Here is a 22,230-nt window from a genome sequence, read left to right on the forward strand (position 1 = left end):
GATGGGTGCAAACTTATTTAGCATTGTAATCCTGATTTTGTGACTACTGCACTGGCTTTAAATATATTTTCTGAGTGTAGTTCCAGGTGCTCTTTTAACATATAAAGTTGTACAGGGAAAAGGTCTAAGGTTTCCTATGGCCAATCTCTCCTTTCTGCTTGATTGGGAATGTTACAGGTTCTCTCACTTTGATAGATGGAGACTACAGAGACCTAAAAGCAAGAATGCTGTCCTGATATTGTATAATGTACTTCTCCATAGGATTTGATTAGTTCTCATTTGAGGCACGTTTCAGAAAGTGTTTAAAATGTAGATTTTCCATTATACCAGGGGTGTCAAACTCAATTTCATTGAGGGCCGCATCAGCACTGCGGTTGCCCTCAAGGGGCCGGGTGGGTATGGCCAGGGTGGACATGGCCTACTGGGTGGGCGTGGCTAGAGTGTGTATGGCCTACTGGGTGGGCGTGGCCAGCTCTACATCGTTCGCATCAAGGGTGCTTATGGGGGCCTTGGCAGGAGTGGGACAGATCCGAGGGTCTCTGGCAGAAGGAGGGTCTCTGGGCCAGGGCCAAGGCAGCGGGGGCCGTTCCCTCACTGTTTCCAGGATGGCTTCGCGGGCCGCATGAAACCACTTCGCGGGCCGGATCCGGCCCCCGGGCTTTGTGTTTGACATGTCTGCATTAGACCTTTAGAGAAGCATGCCAACCATTTGAGAGAAAAAATAAGGGTTGGGGAAATCGTGCACTTTTGCTGTATAAACAGAAGTGAAAAGGTATGAAATGAAGTCTGAATTTGCCGCTATTTGGATTCTGATGCCAAGAATTCTAGAATTGTGTATTTACTTCATTTTAGCTACAAATTGAGCCTTCTTAGATTCATAGTTCAAGCTGCGTTTGAATGAACACTTGTCTCATCCTTAAAATTGCTTTGGGTTCAGGTTAATGCCAATAATCCTGTCTGAAGGAAACCAAGGATAAATTAACTTTCTAGTCACAGTAAAGCAGCTTATTGTAATCAGAATTAATTCCTTTTTGTGTTTTTCTTTAACCTTCCAATTTTTTTAATGTCTGTTACCCCTCTAAGAATGAAACATTTTTGTTTTGAATAGCATTTAGATTATGTATTCATTTAATTTGTTTATCTAAATATTCATATGACATCTGGGGACCCTATTCAGAATCTTCTGCCCAATGTTTTTTTTTTATCTCTGAAACAAAAGTTTAAGAACCGTCCATCACATTATTTAAGTATGTTAGAACATATATGCTTTAATGGTTTGTGGGCAGTTAATGACTGCTAATAAATCTTTCTCCAGAAAATGTATTAAATGCTTCTTTGAACCTCATATATTGCAGTTTAATGAACCTGTTAGTTCCTGAAGTGCATGATTTCAAGGAATAGAAGAATGTATTATATTTAGTTAAAAGAAAGACTAGTTTGCCCCGAACAATTTATCTTTAAAATGGGACGGTCATCATAGGTTATCGAAATATATAGTTACAGTACAGTACAGAAGAAGAAGAAATATTTTTCCATCTTAATTTTCCTTGGGAAGTGGGGCAGTGTGTCACTTTCAGGTGATGTTGGTGAACAGAATAATGTCTTTGGAAATGAAAGTGGTTTCAAAAGTCAAAGCCAAAGCCAATATTTGGAATGACATAAAATACATGAGCAATGTACAATCACTATAATATTTTATGTGATCTTGTTGCTCTTATCAGGCAACTTATGATAGCAAAGAAAAAAAATCAAAATTCTTGCTGAAATGTAGGCGTTTATTATCTAGATTTAATTTTAGTTGGCCACAACTATCAAGTTATAATTGATGAGCTGAAATTGCTGTTGCTAAATCTTTTTTTTTTAAGTGAGGCACTGGCACTGCACAACAAAATAATGTACAACTCATCTAGTAGAGCCTATATATAGATATTTAATGAAATGCTCACCCACTACTTTTATGGAGCAGCTTGATAATTTGCTCTAATGTGGTTGATGTCTTTGTCTATTTTCATTTCAGAAATGTTCAAACAAATATCAGAAATTAAGGAACCAGTGATACCCAGTTATACCATGTATATGATTCAATAATATTTGATTATTCATAATATCTAAGCCAGCTGCAGAGAGATCTGAAATCAGCAGCCTCTTCTCATAATTTTAGATATAAATTTGCCAAATCAGTGCAAATCAGTATATAATGTATTGCGTGAAACCTGAACAAAGCTGAAGCCTTGCTTAATACTGTATAGGCAGACTGAGGAACAAAGCCAGGAATAACACACTGATAAGCATATTGCTTTGAATCTTTCAAATTGAGTCTCGCAGACTTAAATATGAGTTCAGAGATCACTTAAATCAGTCAAAACAACAACAAATTATTTGCCATTGAGTGGAGCAGCTAAAACGAACTTCTGATTCTTAATATAAAATAGGTTTTATAAAATAGGCTGATTATATTTGGAGCCTGTCTTACTCTTTCTCATACTTATAACTGTTCTGTTGCTGCATGATTGTATGGAACCATCTAAGCAGCACTATTTTGTAGCTGTAATTTAGGGACTGGAGACTTATTAAATAAGTATCCCTCCACCAGCACCAAGGCTGCTAGTTTCAGCATGAACAAATAAAAAATGTTGGCTCTAAACTTCTGGTAGACAAATATTTGGTGAGATTCTTGAATTACTTGGATCTTTCTTGTACCAAAAGAAATCAAACAACACAATGCTGCTCCCATTTCATCTGGTACTACAACAGAGGTAAGGCAATTTTAAAATTTCAAAACCACAAGGCAACAAGTCAGTTCAGTTATTTAATAAGAATTATCTGTCCTCACCTGCAACTTGCTGAAGAGAAGAGGGGAGGGTTCACAAAGAAAAAAATTATTAATAGAGTGGGAACAAGAATAAATGTTCCTATCATGCACTAAACTAGAGAATGGGGTATTTGACAAAAAATAAAGCAAAACACTACCATACCTATTTTTACTCACATCAAAACTAAGAACTCAGAATAGATGTGTTCTTTTAACTGAACTATTAGTTTTGGCAGCCAAAGTACTCAAATAAAGGTAGGTTATCTGGATGTAGATTTATATATTGAAACATGTAGTTTAGAATTTTCTGTTTTGTTGAGAGAAAATAGCCATATTTTAGTTGTATGTATCAGCTGCACTCTTAAGTAGGTATTCATGGGTTGGTTGACTGCTAAATTTTAATAGCCCAGAAAATTCTTTGTACTTTTCTGCCATTTTGCTTGCACCTACCTATCAGGTGGGTAACATGAAAGAGAAAGATCAAGCTTCTCACCAACCACAGAGCTTTACTTTCTTTTCCCCCAGAACCAAGTGTGATAATTCCTTATACTTTGAATACATCAAGCTTAAACCTCTATAAAGATGTTTGCTTGATAATTACATAAAATATTATCCAACTTTATAATTTCTATTAAATGAAGACTAATGGAATTTTCTATGTACAATTTTTCATTTTAGATTTTTTTCTTTGAAAACGATCATTAAACTTTGAGGATTCTTAGTTCTCAACTTTACTAAGTGATACTCTTCCTTCAGTGGAAACAGCACTCATTTGTAAAATCCTGAACCATTTGTGGCAGCAAAATGTAAATATTCGTGACTACAGAAACTTGATAAAATTATGATTTAAGGCTAAGCCTGTCCTCCTTTTTGTATCTACCTGTATCTATATTTCCTTGGCCTCTGTCAGACTTTTGATCAGGTTTAGCAATAAACTTTGATTTCCCAAATACTAAACCTGGTATTCAGGAACTTGCTTAATGCAGAAACCACAGACGTGATGTAAGTAGTTTAGTTTCTTTACTGCAGAAAAAAATGAACCGCGCTCCCTCATCCCTCATCATATATACATAGAGAAAATCTACTTATTGCAGAAATCCATACTACAGAATTTAAATTCTAGATTTTTTTTTCCTAATCTCTTTTTCAGTTAGTGGAAATTTAGTTGTTCTTTTCATTCTCAAAATTAGACGACATTTGCTCATCGAATATGTAACATTCTAGAAGCTGCCAGTTCTAGTATAACCAGTTTAATAGGCAGGTCCTCAGACTGTCGGGTACAAGTTATTTCCAGACATTTTGGGGTGGGAAAAGGTCGGGATTTTTGGGACCTCATAAAGATACAGTAAGTGTATCTTGGAATATATTTAGTCCTCTTATGGTACTTGTATATTTCTGTGAATTATTAACTTCGTGTCAATACAAATCTTTTGAGAAAGTACATGTCTAATCCTCGGGATATTGAACTGAAACATGTTAAGTTCAGACTTTAGAATAATAGAATCATAGGGCTGAAATGTCAGCAGTTTCAATTATTGGGCTTGATTACTGTGAAATGTATGAAACCGAGTTGCACTCTTTATTAGGAAATAATTCAGAAATAATAGGTACATTGTCATTGTTTAGCTTTTCTAAGTATTAAAAATCTGGATGTGATTCTAAAACAATTTTAAGTTTTGAAACATTAATACCTTTCTTTAGAAATCTACTTAAATTTGAATATGGAGTTAAACTGGTAAAACTATTGCCTTTTGATTTAATTTAGTGCAGTATATTTTCACATGGTATGGAAAATATTTTGAAAAAGACACTATATAGAGCTAAGAACATTGATAGAAATGTAGAAATTGACCCATTTGATTTGGAGGATCAGTAGCTCATTTTATATTAAGGTCAAAATAAATTTAAATACCAGTTTTAAAAATATAAAAGCTGGACTTTGGGGCAAGCCTATAATTCTGAAATAACTCCTTAATTTTTTAAAAAAATTGTTTAAAATGTGCACGTATCAAAATTAATCAGAAGATTCAATACTTGTCTCTGAAACTGAAGTAGAATGCAACCTTGGCCAGCTTTAGTTACCCTAATATCTTCCTAATATGCTAAAAGCTATTGTTAAAAAGGACTGGCTTCTCTACACCGTCTGTTCCTATGGATGACTTTTGACAGGACCATGGTAGGAGGAGGTTCAACCCTTCTTATCCTGTTGATCTTTCAGAAGCATATGATGCTATCATCCTTAGAATCTTACCGGACTGCAAGGGTTGAAGGTTGGATGCATTGTTCTTAAGTCCAATTTTTCCATGAATGGGCAGTTTCAATGAAGTTAGAGTTAGGGGTTGGATGCACTGTTCTTAAGTGGTTTTTTTTCCTGAACAGCCTATTTCAATGGGGTGGAGAGAGGAAAGAGGATGAATCCCAGGGTTCTGCACCATGGAATATCTCATAGCTCAGTGTTTTCTTTTCTCCTTTTTGGCATCTACATCAAAGTGTTGGGTGAGATCATTTATTACCATTGAGGCCGTATCATCAATGCACCGATACTCAACTCTGTATATTGACTTGGGGATGAACAAGAAACATAATAAATGCCCTGCCCTGTTGTCTGAAGGCTAGATAGAAACGAACAGGTTAGCCTCAATATCAGCAAGACAGAATGGTTGGAAGAGTAGTAAACTTCTCTTTTCGACCACTACTCTCAGAGTTGGATTGGTGATCATTTTGCTTCTGGGTGTAATACAACAGGGCTTTTTGAACCAGTGGTATGGGTACCATCTGTGGTACATTGGAACCTGGTAGGTGGTACGTGACCATCCTAGAAAAGTGGTAGCAGGGGAGGGGAATGAGCTGAACCGGTGGCAGCACTGCAGAGCCCTGAGCGAGAGGCGGCTGGAGCTGCAGGGCTCTCAGGGCTCAGCGGAAACACCGGGATCAGCGCCGGGCTCCAGCTGGAGCTCGGCGCTGATCCCGGTGCTTCTGCTGAGCCCAGAAGAAGCGTCTATCAGCTGGAATGTTGCAGCATCTTCTTGTGATTTACATTCAGATGCTTGGCAACTGGTTCATATCTATGACGGTCACAGTGTCCCAGGGTCATGTGAAGTGACCAAAACCTGCTGCAACCAGCCAGCAGAGGGGGGAAGGAATAAAACCAAACACCCCCCCACCCCACCCCCGCTTCCAATCCTCAACAGAAATGCTCACAACAGTGAAAACCTCAGGCAGGAGGAAGAACGCAACCGGGCGGGCAGGCAGATGTCTTGCTCGACTGTGGCTTGGGGGCACTTTTTTCAGTGCCATTGTAACTTCGAACAGTCACTAAGCGAACTGTTCTAAGTCGAGGACTACCTGTACTTCATCACTTTTTTCCTTTTTTTTGGGTCATCAAGTTTTTGACACCTTGCTAGGCGACTGGTGGTACTCGGATGTTGCCATATCCTAAAGGTGGTACAATGGGTGAAAAGATTGAAAAGCCCTGTAATACAAGTTGGCGGTTATCCCTTTTAAATACTTTCATGGATCTGAGTACCCTTAAATGTCCTTTTCCCAATGGGTTCTGCCTATCTGGAAGAGACGTCTCTGTTTAGAATCCTTCTATTAATTCAATTAAATTCAATTAATATTCAGTTAAATATGAGCCGACAGTGTGTGGTGGCAGCCAAAAAAGCCAATGCAATCCTAAATTGCATTAACAGAGGGATTCAATCAAGATCATGTGAGGTATCACTCTATAAAGCCTTAGTAAGATCCCACCTAGAATACCGCATCCAGTTTTGGTCTCCACACTATAAAAAAGATGTTGAGACTCTAGAAGAAGTTCAGAGAAGAGCAACAAAGATGATTAGGTGACTGACTAGGCTAAAGCATATGAAGAATGGTTATAGGAACTGGGCATGGCTAGTCTAGTGAAGAGAAGAATCAGGGGAGATATGATAACAGTGGTCCAATATTTGAGGGACTGTCACAGAGAGGAGAGGATCAACTTATTTTCCAAAGGATTTGAAGACCAGGCAAGGAATAATGGATGGAAAGGAGAGATTCAACCTAGAAATAAGAGGAAATTTCCTAACAGTGAGAACAATCCATCAGTAGAATAGCTTGCCTTCAGAAGTTGTGCGAGCTTCCTCACTGGAAGCTTTCAAGAAGAGACTGGACTGCCATCTGTCAGAAATCGTAGGGTCTCCTGCTTGGGCAGGGGATTAGACTAGATGACCTACAAGATCCCTTCCAACTATTCTATTCTATTCTATTCTATTCTATTCTATTCTATTCTATTCTATTCTATTCTATTCTATTCTATTCTATTCTATTCTATTCTATTCTATTCTATTCTACTCTATTCTACTCTACTCTACTCTACTCTACTCTACTCTACTCTACTCTACTCTACTCTACTCTACTCATCTGCAGTGTCCAGTAAGTAGAGCTTTCTCTGTTGTTTCCCCTCTCTCAAGCATCATTTCCCCATTTGTTCTTACATGAGCTTTCAAAAAGCTATTCAAAAGACCTGGCTCTTTTGGGCGTGCCTTTGAGACTTTTTATGTGGTCTTGTTCTTCTGTGCAGAAGAAAATTGTGGGTGAAATGTGGCTAAATGTCCCTGGATATTTTGGATCATATATTTATTTTTAATCTGATTATTATATTAGTTATGCATATTGGTTAGAATCTACTATAATTGGAGTCATTTGGAAGTCCTGAAAATAAATGTATAAATAAATTTTTAAAATGGTTCTTGCTGTTTTTCATAATATATTGCTTAGAACAATATTTTATAGAAAGATGAAGAGTTGTCTGAAATCCATAGTATGTAGTTTCTATTGCAATGTGTGGTTATGATTATAGTTTCAACATAATTTGTTTTCTTTTTTAAATATATATTTGAAGAATAAAATAATACATAAATAAAAAATGAGAAAACACTTATATGGAAAATAAAGTATCAGTAAACAAATGTAATTTACTATTGTTATAAAACTGAGAATACGTTATTTCATTGATTAAATAATTGAATATATAAAACTAAAATAATTATATCTTGAGAAATCCCACAACTCTAAACTATTTATATTGATGCTACCACTATTTATCATTTTTGACTATAAAACATGCTAAATATTATTTTATAAATATAAAATTTAAACAATAATAAACAATTATGTTTTAATTACATTTTAATTAAACAATTAAAATTCTCAGTATAAGCACTATTAAGTTGCAAATCCTTTCCCATTGTATCTGGCAGTGGTGAATCAAATAATGATAAACATTGAAATTGCTTCCTGGTATTGTCTTTACATCAAATATTTCCCGCTTAGCACAGTGCAGGCTATGTTTCTTCCTCCAATTTTAAAACCACACTCATCTTCTTTTAATCCACATTCCCTCAATATATATTCTGCATATAGTGGGAAGTACACAGTATACATTTTATACAGTAGCGGCTGCCAATCTTTTGGGCACTGGGGACTGGTTCCCTAGAGAGAGGTTTTTCCGCCTTTCTATAATCAATGAAGCACATCACTTTTTTTTTTAGATTCTTTGGCCTTCTCAATTATCCAGCACATAACAGCAATAATGTATCTTGATCCTTGACCATTTATAAAGCCGCCTTAAACATCTGGCATTTCTTTTTCCATATAGCTTTTTAATCTGCATTGGATGATCCTAAACATTATTTTGCTAGCGTGTGAAATTAAGGATATTGCATGATACTTTGCACACGCTATTATAAAGTCTCTCTTCTTTGGTTAGGGATATGTAGACTGACCTCTTCCACGTTGTTTGCCACTGCCATTGTCCATATTTCCTGGCATAGTTTGGTTAGAACCTTTATTGAGTCTTGTTTGACTTGCCCATATTTCTATAGCTATTCCTTCAATTCCGAGAATTGCTGCTATGTGATATGATAAATCTGTTTACCCTGAAAATATATCTGATTGCAATAGATAAATTATTTGCTTCAACACGTTAAGCGTTTGCAAAAATTTGAGATTTGGGGAGTGTTTCTCTTTATGTTACGATTATATTATCACTTTTAGAGTATAGAGAGCTTCCAGTGTGAAGATCGTAATATAAATATTTACCAGTATTGCATCCTTCCTGTGTTGTAAACTTCCTGTTATCAGTTCATGTAAGATTTTCCAGATGAGAACTCTTTAGAAATGAATTGAAACATCCCGTTTAGCAAGTAGTGTTAATGGTAATGGTATACTGTATTGAAGAATGATAGTTTATTTTTGAATGCTTGAGATTATTTGGATGCTGAAGAATAACTTACTGATTTGATAAAGAATGATATGCCTTCAAATCATATTGGTCCTTTCCCCTGATATGTAAGTTATAGTTTTCTCAGTTATAATAATATATTTCTGTTGTTCTAAAAAAAGTGACATAGTGCAGTCACTGTTTTATTTGATATTAGGATATGTTTGTAGTTAAAACATTAGATTGAATAGGTTGCTAAAATGAATGATGTTGGGAGCTGCAGTTGCTTGAGAAAAATATTAATTTGCTGAAATGTATTAATTAAACTGTACAGGGGTGTGATAATTGTGGTCCTCCTGGTATTGCTTGAAATATATTAACTTCCCCAAATGTATTAATTAAACTGTACAGGGGTGTGATAATTGTGGTCCTCCTGGTATTGCTGTATTAATCCTAGCATCCTAGCAGAAGACAGTATTGAATGTCCATGTGCAATAAGAATGGAATTGCTTTAGATTTAATTTTTGACACCACTTTGGTATAATGGTGCTGGAAATCCAAAGTTTAAATATCAATGAGCTATCTTCCAATACTTACAGAGAAGAACTTAATAAACAGGAACATATAGAATGTGAATTGTTTTTTGTCAGGTTCACATGGTATCTGTCAAATGGATTCTGACAGTATCATCAATTCAAGATTTATGCTACAATGTTTATTTTAGAAAAGAAGTAGAACTGTGTATAGACTATGTTTCAATACAAATGAGATTTCTAGCCAATAGTTTCTCAAGAGATACTCTTGAATAATGACACAGACTTGATTCAGCATAATGAATGATTTAATTATGGTTTATTAAACCACTATTGGTTGCTTTTCAAAATCATCTAATGCAGACATGTCAAACACAAGGCCCGGTGGCCGGATGCGGCCTGCGAAGTGGTTTCATGTGGCCCGCAAAGCCATCCTGGAAACAGTGAGGGAACGGCCCCCACTGCCTTGGCCCTGGCCCAGAGACCCTCCTGCTAGAGTCCTCCTACTCCTACTGCTAAGCTTGTAAGCCGCCCTGAGTCTTCGGAGAAGGGCGGGATATAAATGGAATTAAAATAAAATAAATAAATAGAGACCCTCAGATCTGTTCCACTCCTGCCCAGGCCCCCATAGGCACCCTTGATGCGAATGATGTAGAGCTGGCCACGCCCACCCAGTAGGCCATACGCACTCTAGCCACGCCCACCCAGTAGGCCACACCCACCCTGGCCACACCCACCCGACCCCCTGAGGGCAACTGCAGTGCTGATGCGGCCCTCAATGAAATTGAGTTTGACACCCCTGATCTAATGCTTAAGAATCCTTAGATTGGAGACTGTATAGAAATGTTGATAATAAAATAAAAAGACATAAGATTTGGTTTAGAAACCACAGTAACTAGCTTCACACAAAATGCTAAACAAAATAAACCATATTAGTGCAATGTGTAAGAAACTAAGGATAGACAATTCCTTATTTCTATATTTTGGTTTGCCAAAGTAAGTAGTAATTTTATATCTCTGGAGCTGGACATTGTTTCCATTTCTAATTAGTGATTAAATCTTTCAGCTTGCTTTCTGTTGCCTTATTATGAGAAGAAATCTGGGCTTCTGAAGGGGACAGCATACAGTGTAGACCAACTTAGATCATGAAATTATATTTGTTACTCCTGAATGATATTCCTGCCCTCAAAACTTAGATCTTCACTAGTAACACTATAAAAAATGAGTCGGGTAAAACAAGCAATATTGCTGATAATGTTTTCCAAAACAATTGGCAAACACTGTACTTTCAGAATGACCAACACAGTTTGTATGAACACTCCCAGGGCTATTCTAGTTTTCGTAGGGATTTGTTGACTAGTTTCACAAAAGTAGACCATTTAAACATTTGTTCTATAGGCTGAATTGTATTTTTTTTAAAGTTGGAAAATAAAAAGCTGCTAGATTACACTGATGCAGCTAGACACTATTTATTATCCAAATATTAGTGTTGTCTCAACACTAGGTGAAAATGCTGTAAATTGTAAGTAGATGTAAATATTCTCTTTGCTTTTTCTGTATTTTCTGTTGAACTGAAAAAATTCAGAATTATGTGGATCGTGTTATAGGACATACATCTCATATTAAATTGCAGATGTAGAAAAGAAGTGCACATCAGAGGGAAAATGACATTTCTGATAATCTTTAGTGGCAGTTTGGTTTCATCCACAAATTTTAAACTGAATATTTTCTTGCCAAAGTTTAGGAAAAGTAAAATAGTTCCATCCATATACATTGTATATTGCCTGCTAAATTTAACAAGCAAGCATTTGAAAACTTGTGGGGTTTGCCTCTTAGTCATGCCAAGCAAGCAAGCTATACAGTTTGTAACTATATTTGTAATAAATGTGACTGAGCATTTGAATAGTACAGAAATTAAAATAATTTAATTTAAATTTAAATTAAAAATTTAAAATACTTTAAAAATTGTTTCCATTTGGTCACATTTTATGTTATAATTTCAAATTATAAAGGATTATACACTTTCTGACTATATCAAATTATGTATAGATCTTGGATTATAATTGACAAAGGTCATTTGATATGTGGAAGTGAGTAATTTCCATGTTTCAAGCTGCTGAATCATTCTTTCTGGATTTTAGCTAGATTCCCTAAATAGATGACAATGTAAGCAAAGATGGAGAAGAGTTCTTATGATGAAACTAGCATATTTTTATGCTTCTAAATCTAGACTCCTGACATTTTGGGGACTGATGGTACATTAGGAATATCAAGAATATGTTAAGCATCACTACAAAAATATCTACTGTCGGTTGTCCTACCATTTTTTAAAAATTATATTTCCAAAGAAAGCAGTGGAGTGCAGCTACTCTGTGTGCTCTCCAGCCAATTTGGTACTGATCTTTGGAACCGATTAAGTTTTCCCTCTTCTTCCAAAGAAGAGGCAGGACATCAGCAGGAATGAGAATTGTAAAAAGTTCAATAATTTCCAGCAGCTGCCCCAAGTGGCTCACTTCCTCCCTCCTGCTTAAAGTAGGTTTATCAATTCTATTAATCAGCAAACCCAGAGACATGTAATTACAGTACGTGGATGAGTTCATAAACCAAATTTTTAAATCTTTGTCCAGGAGTTCTCTCAGTTTCACACAATTGCAGATAAACTCCAGCAAGATGATTTATTAGTAAAAATATGAATGTGTAAAACAGATGCCTATAAAATCGCCATTTAATTTGACTAAAAAGAATTTGACCTATCACTTAAATTCCTGAAATTTTGCAACCTTTTCTTCGTTTTCTTTCACTGTTGTTATTCAGTTGCTTGGTTGGTTTCATCTCTATGATTTGGTGGACAACATTTTACTAAGTGCTTTACCCCCCTCAATAATTGCTTTTTTGAGGTCTTGTAACCTTATACTGGTACCACCAGTGATAATATCTTGCCATATCCTCTGTTGTCTATTTTTTGGTTGCTTTTAATTATTGCGAATACTATGATTTTTCTAAGTAGCTCTTGCCTACATATTACAGGTAGTTCTCGATTTACAACAGTTCATTTATTGACTGTTCAAAGTTACAACGGCACTGAAAAAGTGACTTATGACCATTTTTCACACTTAACGACCATTGCAGCATCCCCAAAATTCAGATGCTTGGTAACTGGTTCATAATTAAGATGGTTGCAGTATCCCAGGGTCATATGATTACCTTTTGTGACTTTTTGACAAGCAAGGTCAATAAGGAGGCCAGATTCTCTTAACAATCATGTTACTAAGTTAACAACTGCAGTGATTCACTTAATGAATGATGGTGGCTCTTTTAACCTACGTTATACACAACAGTTTCCTCTAGCACCACATCCAGAGTTCCTAATGATTCAGGTTTTACAACCAACTGAGAAAACAGTGATATCTCTTTGCTGTCTGTGTGATAACTCTGTATTTTAGATTTGTCATAGTCTTCCTCCCAAGTAGTGGCCATCTCTAGGTTATTACCCTGCAAATCTCTGAGTCTAGGAAGGTGAAATCTGCCGTTACTTCAACTTCCTTGCCTATTTGTATTGGGCTGGCATTAGCTTTTGACATCTTAGGTTTTTTACACCCACACACACCCACACACCCCCATCCCTTTTGCATTCTCTTCTTTTACCTTCAATAGGGGATTATTTAAGTCTTCCTTAGTTCTACGCATCAGAGTGGTATCATCTTTATGTTTGCAGAGGTTGATTTTTCTCCTAGTAATTTTAATTCCAAATTCTATATGGATCCTAGACCATCATTTCTCATGATATATTCTGCATAATACATTCTAAATAAATAAGGTGACAATGTAGGGGCCTGGCTCATTCCTTTCCCCATTTTGAACAACTTCATTGCTTTATAGTCTATTCTAACTATTCTTTGCCATCATGAAAATTCTTTACCGAGCAGATAAAGTGGTACGGTACATATGTTTTTTTAATTTTTTTTATCGCTTTTATATAAACATATATTTAAACAAAAAAAAATACATATAAAAACAAGACATGACATAAACAATACAATCAACAACAAAAATACAAAAAGAATACTTAACTTCCATTATTCCTAATCTTTCTAATCATTTTCAGGTGACTTCCTCGAATCCCCCCTATCTGCGTTTCTTCGTTAATTCTCATTAGCAATTTCTATTTTATAATTTTAAATTGTATTTAATATCTACCTATATTTAATTTCGTATCATTTAAGGCTGTACAAGTTTATTGTAGTTTATACGTTTGTCTTCTTTGCAGCAATAACACACTGCTGGGTCATATCAGTTTGGAGTAGTTTAAGATTCCAAGATGTTTTTCAAAACTACCCAGTATTAAGCCTGTTCTCCCTCATCTGATACTTGTGCATTTAATTTTTATTTCTAAAGTAAAGAACTTTGCAGTCGTTCTTGTAAAAAAAAAATTGCTGTTACTTTCAATAAATTTCTTCAACCTCGAGCCAGCTTCATTCATTTTGTTTTCTGAGCAGGAATGTGTATTTTTAACACAGTGCAACACTGTGTTCTTTTCTGTTGCTTCCGATCCTTTTGGACAGATGTTATCCTTTAATTACTGTATTCCTTTCATGGGAGTCATCCCGCCAGATTTCCATTATACCATTACCATTTGCCCTTCTGTACTAAGAAATGAAGCTCAGCTTGTTTTAGTGTTTCCCATATTTTGAGCATTACTGTTTGGACAGTGAAGCTTATGAATTTTATGAGCCAGCATTATTTTTGATTGTGCTTGAGTGGTTCAGTAGGCTTCATTTAGCAATATTTCCATTTTCTACAGGGCATAAGTCTAAAGTCCTTAATTCAGAGTTTTTGTTCTACCTCAACAGGATTCAATCAAACCCTTCTTAATTAATTATGTTTTGTCTAAAACACAGTTTTGCTATTCCATGTGGGGTTTAGCCCATCATATATGAGCAGCCTATCAATTTTGTTCCTCAGGCAATGTTTCCAGGAACCAAACCTCTCTAGCTGCCACTTTTTGCATAGCTAGTCATTACTCCTTCCTTCCTTCCTTCCTTCCTTCCTTCCTTCCTTCCTTCCTTCCTTCCTTCCTTCCTTCCTTCCTTCCTTCCTTCCTTCCTTCCTTCCTTCCTTCCTTCCTTCCTTCCTTCCTTCCTGATAATAATACTATCTAAGCCCCCAGAGTTTGAGCTTCCTTCCAAGATTTTACATATCTATGATAATATAGTTATAGTTGTTATTTGCAGTATTATTTGTCCCAAAGAGTATCAGTAGGAAGGAATAATTTAGTGAATCTGATAAGTCACTTTGACGTTTTGTTGCATTCTTGAACCTGGTATTACAAAATACTTAAGTAGGCAATGTGTCGTATTGGCATATGTTTGTGGGTCATATCAACATATGCTTGCTTCAGGTCCTTATAGTGCGGTTGTACTTGTCTTATTATAGGGCACAGTTGTGCTCTTTCTGTCCTTTATGGATTCAGCATCATGTCTCCCATTCTACAATGTCTCTTTTTCTTCTTCTGAATATGCAGAGTGAGTTTCATCTGTGGGGCTCCGAAAACTTTTAAATTCTTGCTGCGCAAAATATCTTCTAGGTTTTTCGCTTCTAGTCCATAACTCTTACCTGCTGCATAGGCTCCTCCCTCTGTGTCTTCCTTGTAGAGAATTGTTTTCACAGTCCATTTCTCTTGTTGAGAAATTGCTTTCACTCTCCATTTCTCTTGCTGGGCCTTTTTCCCTTGAACTGACAAATCCTTGCCTTTTTCATCCACTGTGGTTGCTCTCTGCTGGAGGGCTTTGACATTTTTTTTCAAAGACAATTTGCAAGCTCACATTTGCTGAAAGTATACCTGGGATTGATTTTAGGAAGGAAGAAAAACATGCTACAAGCAGAGCAGTTCATAATTGTACATGGTTTTAATTGGCCATCACTTTGTCTTTTTAGAGCAACACAAGTAGGAAGATTTTTATTTCTTTCTGTTCCTTTCTCTATCTGTTAGATCAGCCAGGATTCTTGAGTTTCAAGGAAAAATTGTTAGGGGCTCCCCTGATGGTTAAGTAAATTCCTGTTAGCTCCCCCTCTTCTCTTGCTTATTATTGTGAGTATTTAAGTAAGCTTATTCATTGGACTAGTCCAGGGGTAGGCAACCTCGGCTCAGCTGACTCAGGAATTCTGGGAGTTGAAGTCCATGAGTCATAAAAGAGCCGAGATTGCCTACCCCTGGACTAGTCTGTATCAGATTTTTATTTGTAAATTATGCTATCTTTAACATTTTTGTTCAAAAGTAATGGGTAAATATACAATACGCTCAATTGTTCTTTTTTTTCTTTCTTTCTTTCTTGTAGGGCACAAAAATTGAGCAATGAATAAATTACGGCAGAGCTTCAGGAGAAAGAAAGATATCTACGTTCCTGAAGCCAGTAGGCCACACCAATGGCAGACAGATGAAGAAGGGGTTCGAACTGGAAAATGCAGCTTCCCAGTTAAGGTAAGTTAAGGTTCTCCATTTTTTTTAGGCTACTAAGCACATTTGGATTTTTGAGAAAATGCCCACATAGTAATATATAAAAACATTCATTTTGCATATGCAAACACGAAACCCCTTTCCCTTATACATTTTCCTCTCCATTTTGTTTGATCTCTGCTGTCAGTCATTCTCAGTTTCCTAGAGCAGTGATGGCGAACCTTTTAGAGACCGAGTGCCCAAACTGCAACTCAAAACGCTCTTATGTATCATCGGGTGCTGGGTAGGCGTGGCCCACTGGGTGGGTGTGGCCAATTGGGTGGGCGTGGCCCATTGGGTGGGCGTGGCCCATTGGGTGGGCGTAGCTGCGGTGGTAACAGCAGACCGGGTGGGACTAAAAAGTTCAATCAATCAATTCCAACTTTGCGAGATCTTTTTTTTTTCCCCGCAAGAAGTTGAAATCGATTGATTGATTGAACCTTTTTTTTTAAGTGAAAATTTTTTATAAAACCCAGCTGAAGGCCTAGGACTGGGGCGACGGTGCGTGTGCCCACAGAGAGGGCTCTGTGTGCCACCTGTGGCACGCATGCCATAGGTTCGCCACCACAGTCCTAGAGCAACTGTTGCTTTTTCTTTTTTTTTGATGAACTGTAAAACAGCAGAGAGTAAACGGGCAAAAAGAAGAGGCAAGTGAGGAACAAATTTGTGAAGGTGTCTGTATTTATGTGTACATGTGTGTGAGAATAAGTGTAAATATATAAGAACAATACATAAGAATAAGTGGGTGGGTGCGAGAATAATAGGAGGAATTGGAGAATTTTGTGTGACCGTTTAAAACCACATCTCTGCCTTTTTGATTTCTAAAAATGTTTTGGATTCATGTTTAGCTCTAGAGTTTGTACTGCTTCCCAAAAATCATTTATGTTCCTTTTTTAAAAATAAAGAATGGGAGGATTAGGGACTTAGCAGGCACTAGGGAGTGTTCTGGCTCTGAGTACTGCATTGTTATCTTGGAGGTGAATATATAGAGATGTGGTTTATACATTGTAGTAAGCCCCAGTTTAATTAACCATAGCTTATTGGATGTAAAAGCACAGCTGGCTAGGTTTGAATAATTCCATGATATAAACTACGGTTTAGAAATCACGACGGTTGCTGCTTCCCACAACATGTTTAAGAAAAATATAACAAATCAAATTATAGCTTAAAGCAGGAATTTTTAGACTGTAAGTCATGACCCTCTTCCAGCAAATATAAGGTGGATCGTGGATTCTTCGGTATCTGGAAAGGTTGAAAGCTGGATGGAGAAGGAAGTGCTGCACCTTCAGAATTGTGATTCCTGATCATGGCATGAAAAAGGGAGTCGTGTCTAATGTGATACATACCTGAGGAAGGAGGGACTGGAATCTTCTGGCAATAAATCATCTGGAATGAGAGTTGGCATATTTTGTGAATGTAACCAAGGTGCAAAATTGGTAATTCTAGCCTTTGATAGAAGGATGAAAAAACAGGAGCACAGCATCTGCAGAGCTACTATAATGAAGAAACATGCTTCCAAGACCCCACCAGATTGACCTTGTTTCACTGAAGGGGCCTGGAGTATGCCCACTCTGCCATATTCAGTAGGAGAGGCGGAAAGCATCAGGAATAGGCAAGTAACCTGGCCACATGTCATGTAGGGCTTTAAAGATGACATCTGACATTTTGAATTGCATCCATAAGCCTGCTTGCAAACTGGTGCAGATCGCTCAGCAGTGGTATTATATGGGCATACCAAAAGGTTTTCATTGCTACCTGTGCTACTTCATTCTGGACCAGTTGCACATTCCAAATGCTCTTCAAGGACAGCCCCCATATCGAATGAATTACAGCAGTCCAATTGGAAGGTTACTTAGGCACGAGTGACTATGAACAGCACACCCCAATCTAAGAAAGGGCTCAGTTTGTGCACTAGATGTATTTGTGTAAAAGCTTTCCTGGTCATGGATGCTACCTGCTTTTTGAGTTGATCCATGAGTACAAGAGAACCTCCAGATTGCACACCAGCTCTGACTGACAAATATCACTCCAGCCAGAGTTAAAGATGGCAAATGACTAGATATGGGAAACCCTAAAACCCACAGCCTCTTAGATTTGTCATGGTTGAGCTGAAGCCAATTTATTTAATCTAGACCAATTAAGGCATCAGGCACTAGGAAAGTACCTCAATGACATCACTTGGGCACTCTGGGGCACATGGTGGCTCAGTGGGTTAGGATGCTGAGCTTGTTGATCAGAAGGTCGGCAGTTTGGCGGGTCGAATCCCGAGTGCCGTGTAACAGAGTGAGCGCCTGTTACTCGTCCCAGCTTCTGCCAACCTAGCAGTTCAAAAGCACGTAAAAATGCAAGTAGAAAAATAGGGACCACTACGGTGGGAAGGTAACAGCGCTCCGTGCACCTTTGGCGTCTAGTCATGCTGGCCACATGACCACAGAGACATCCTCGGACAAGCACTGGCTCTTCGGCTTTGAAACGGAGATGAGCCCCTAGAGTTGGAAACGACTAGCACGCATGTGGGGGGGAACCTTTACCTTTACCTTACCCTGTGCCAATGAATGATCACATCCGGCAACTTCATGTAGATGTGGAAAGAGAGTTGAGCCCTGATAAAGCAGGGCCCTAGGACTAGATCTCTCCCTTCCCTACCAACACTGACTGGAATGGCCTTGGATGATGGAGGAAGACCATTGAAGAACTGCTTTCCATTCCAGATTCCCTCAGCTGGCTCCAAAGATACCATGATTAATGGTATTAAAAGCTGATGATGGATCAAGTAGGGCCAAGATGGAGGTGTACCACTTTCATCCTGGGCCTGTAAGAGGTCATCCATAACCACAATCAACGCCACCTTGATATTGTGCCCCATTCTGAAGCCTGACCCATGGATCAAGATTATCCACTTGAAGCTGTAGCCTACTATCTTCTCTACAACCTTCTGCAAGAAGAAGAAATTGGACACCGGATGAAAATTGTCCAGTACTGCTGTGTCCACTGATAACTTGTGGCGCAAGAAACAGACCAATGCCTCCTTCAAAGCAGGTGGAACTGTTCCCTCCTCCAAGGAAGCATTCTGGATCCAGAATGAATTACCATAATGGAAAGCTTATTTTGTAAGCCTGTTAATTGAAATACTGTTAACCTTCTGCCCTTTTCAGAGGATATTTTAATAAAAATGTCCCTATCTATTAAATATAATGTTCTCCAGATTGCTAGGATTATAAAAGCTTCTGCATGTCTTTCATATTAGTCAGAAATATATAGTTTTACATAAAAAGTTAATTATAGAAAATTGCTAGCAAAGGCAGAAAGTGTGATTCACACTAAAGAAATATGTGTGTGTATATGTATGTATGTATGTATATATATATATATATATATATATATATATATATATATATATATATATATATATATATATATATATATATATATATATATATATATATATATATATATATATATATATATATATATATATATATATATATTTCCCACAGGGAGTCCATCTTCTCTGTGAGTAAATTCTTCATGTGCCTTCATGTCTTGAAATAATTTCTGATAAATAGATGTAACCTTTACATTATGCTCCTAACCGTGTTTTGTTTTTGGTTTCTTTGGCATTATGATTACTTCAGATGAGAGGAAGTAACAAATGGTTGTGTTAAAGGAAGCAATTTTAAATGGATATGAAGGGAGAGTACATTTCATAACGACCTAAGACAAGCTGGGCTGATAGAAACCAGCAGATTTCTTTAATACTAAGGTTTTCTAGTGGTGCTACTATAGGGGTTCCCAACCCTGTGGCCCACTACTGGGCTGTGAGCTATTCAGAACTGGGCTGCAGAAGCATACGTATGCGCATCCCGACGTGTACAAGCAGCGGGTGAACACATGCTCATGCAAATGGAGCTGTGCTCACATGTGTGCGCTTGCCAGCCACTCGCGTTTAACTATTCCCTCCCCTCCAGTCTGCAAAGCTAGAAAGATTGGGAAACTCTATGCTACAGGGCATCTTAGTAATTGATCCTAAATTAAGCAAAAGCTCTGGAATTAAAAAAAACCCTTCATATCCTTTTTTGGATTTAGGAAATATGGATGGATGGATAGACAGACAGACAGACAGACAGACACAGACAAAACGCCAAAGCAGATTTTGTTGTAACTATGGTTTCTGGAACAAGCAAGAGTCAGTCTTACCGGCAGACAAAATAGTCATTGATTGTTTTCTAATTCCTGGTAATTTTCCACTTTGTTGCTTTTATTGCAATGTAAGTAATACCTCTGTTGTGTGAGCTGGTTATTACCTTTAAAGCCTTGTATGGCACAGGACCAGCTCTTCCTAAGAATATCTGCCCATCATATGAGATTGGATAGGGTGGGCACTTTCCTAGACCCTTCCCTTGAATGTTGTCATCTAATGGAACCTAGGAAGCTTGCCATTTATTTATTTATTTATTTATTTATTTATTTATTTATTTATTTATTTATTTATTTATTTATTTATTTATTTATTTATTTATTTATTTATTTATGGGATTTATATCCCGCCCTATCTCCCGAAGGACTCAGGGCGGCTAACAACAAAACATATAATAAGTACAGAAGTTAAGATAAAAATAAAATTAAAATCATCTGTGCAATAAATTAAAATTAAAAATTAAAAATAAATTAAAAATTGTAAATATAATTAAAATGCCTGTCAGTCCAGGTCAGCCAGGTGGAAAAGGAGTGTTTTGAGGCCGCGGCGAAAGGACTGGAAATTTTGGGCCATCCGAAGCTCAGGGGGGAGCTGATTCCATAGGACTGGCGCTCCCACAGAGAAGGCCCTCCCCCTGGGGGTCGCCAGCCGACATTGCCTAGCTGACGGTACCTTTTCCATGGCAGCCCCATCTACCTGAAATTTGGCAGGCCCCACCCCCACTCTTTTAACGTTCCAAAAAGCACTCAAGGCCTGACTTTTTCCTCAAGCACTGGGAGAGGGTGAGCTTTGTGAAAATTTCCTGTTGTGGGCTTCATGGGAAAGTTTAGCTACGGTGCCAGGACTTTGGTTTTAATATTTTTTAATATTTTTATTGTATATGGGTGTGGTTTTATCACTTGATTGTGAACCACCCAAAGTTTGGTACAAGATGGTGCTCCTGTTTGATTAGAAATTATTTTGTAATATTTGTGTTTTGGGGTTTCTTTTAATGATAGATTAATTCACCTATATGCATCTCCTTTTGTAAGGGTATTACGTATCTTGAATCTATCTATACTTTGCTAAGCACTTTCTTTTCATTTCTGTGAAATAGTAAGGCAAATATAGATTTTGATATTTGGGGATAAAAAAGTGCAGCTTAAAGAGAGTTCTCTTTTGGCTCCTATTGGATTACATGGCTATAGACAGGCAAGGGCAGAGGCAGTTGTAATTCAGGATCCTACACTGAATTACAGTAATGCATGGTTAAAACTAGGATGTATAAGCCATGGTTTAAAATTGGGGCTTGTTTCTCAGAGAAACTATGGTGCTTCATTTGAGACAGATCACCTTAAACACAATTAAATTATTGGCTCAGCAGTGATACAAATCTGATTAAGGTATAAACTATTTTGTAAATAAATATATACTTTCAATTTTTGGAATGGTTTCTTTTGTGAAATGACAAAGCATATTTTATGAAGGCTAATTTGGATTATTTGTAGGATTTGAAGGGGCATGAGAAAAGACGAACTGTTAGAAAAGACAGACATTGTTGAATTAAGTACTTGTGTTTTATGTTCCTTTGCAAGTAAAAATGCTTTCAAGTTTGAATTTATAGATTTTGCCCTGTGGCATTTCTTTGTACAACAGTGTTATAAAATAGCTTTGAGTAAGGCTGAAAATTCTAAAATGTCTAATTGTAATTTTAATCCACATAGACAACTGTATCTAGAGATTAACTTTGTAGGTTCAACTGGGATGCTGCAGTTAAAAATCACCTGCTCACTCTTTGCCTGGTTTCACATTAGGGACATAAAGTGCTTTGAATATGAAGCCAAAAAGGTGCTTTAGGGTCAGCATAGGTGCACATGCCCCACCAATCAGTGTTTCTATAAAGAAGTTGTGTCTTTTCCCAGCCTTTCCCATAACAGCACGATGCAGTGAAAAATCATGTTTGAGTTAAGGAGAGGCTGACAGCATGCCCTTGCCCATTTCTTGTTGGTTTCT

General features: G+C 37.2%; 1 protein-coding gene across 7 annotated transcripts in view; it reads left to right on the plus strand.

The window, feature by feature from the left end:
- The window catches only part of NUMB (NUMB endocytic adaptor protein), an 82,905-nt gene that overhangs the window by 28,914 nt on the left and 31,761 nt on the right, over positions 1-22,230 (plus strand). For all 7 annotated transcript variants that reach the window (XM_081315836.1, XM_081315840.1, XM_081315838.1 and 4 more), the window contains exon 2: positions 15,883-16,025. In XM_081315836.1, the coding sequence (XP_081171962.1) occupies positions 15,900-16,025 (126 nt within the window). In that variant the 5' untranslated portion in view covers positions 15,883-15,899. The remainder of the gene's footprint in view (positions 1-15,882; positions 16,026-22,230) is intronic.

Source organism: Vipera berus (assembly GCF_964194415.1).
Source record: "Vipera berus genome assembly, chromosome: 1".
NCBI classification, from domain to species: domain Eukaryota; kingdom Metazoa; phylum Chordata; class Lepidosauria; order Squamata; family Viperidae; genus Vipera; species Vipera berus.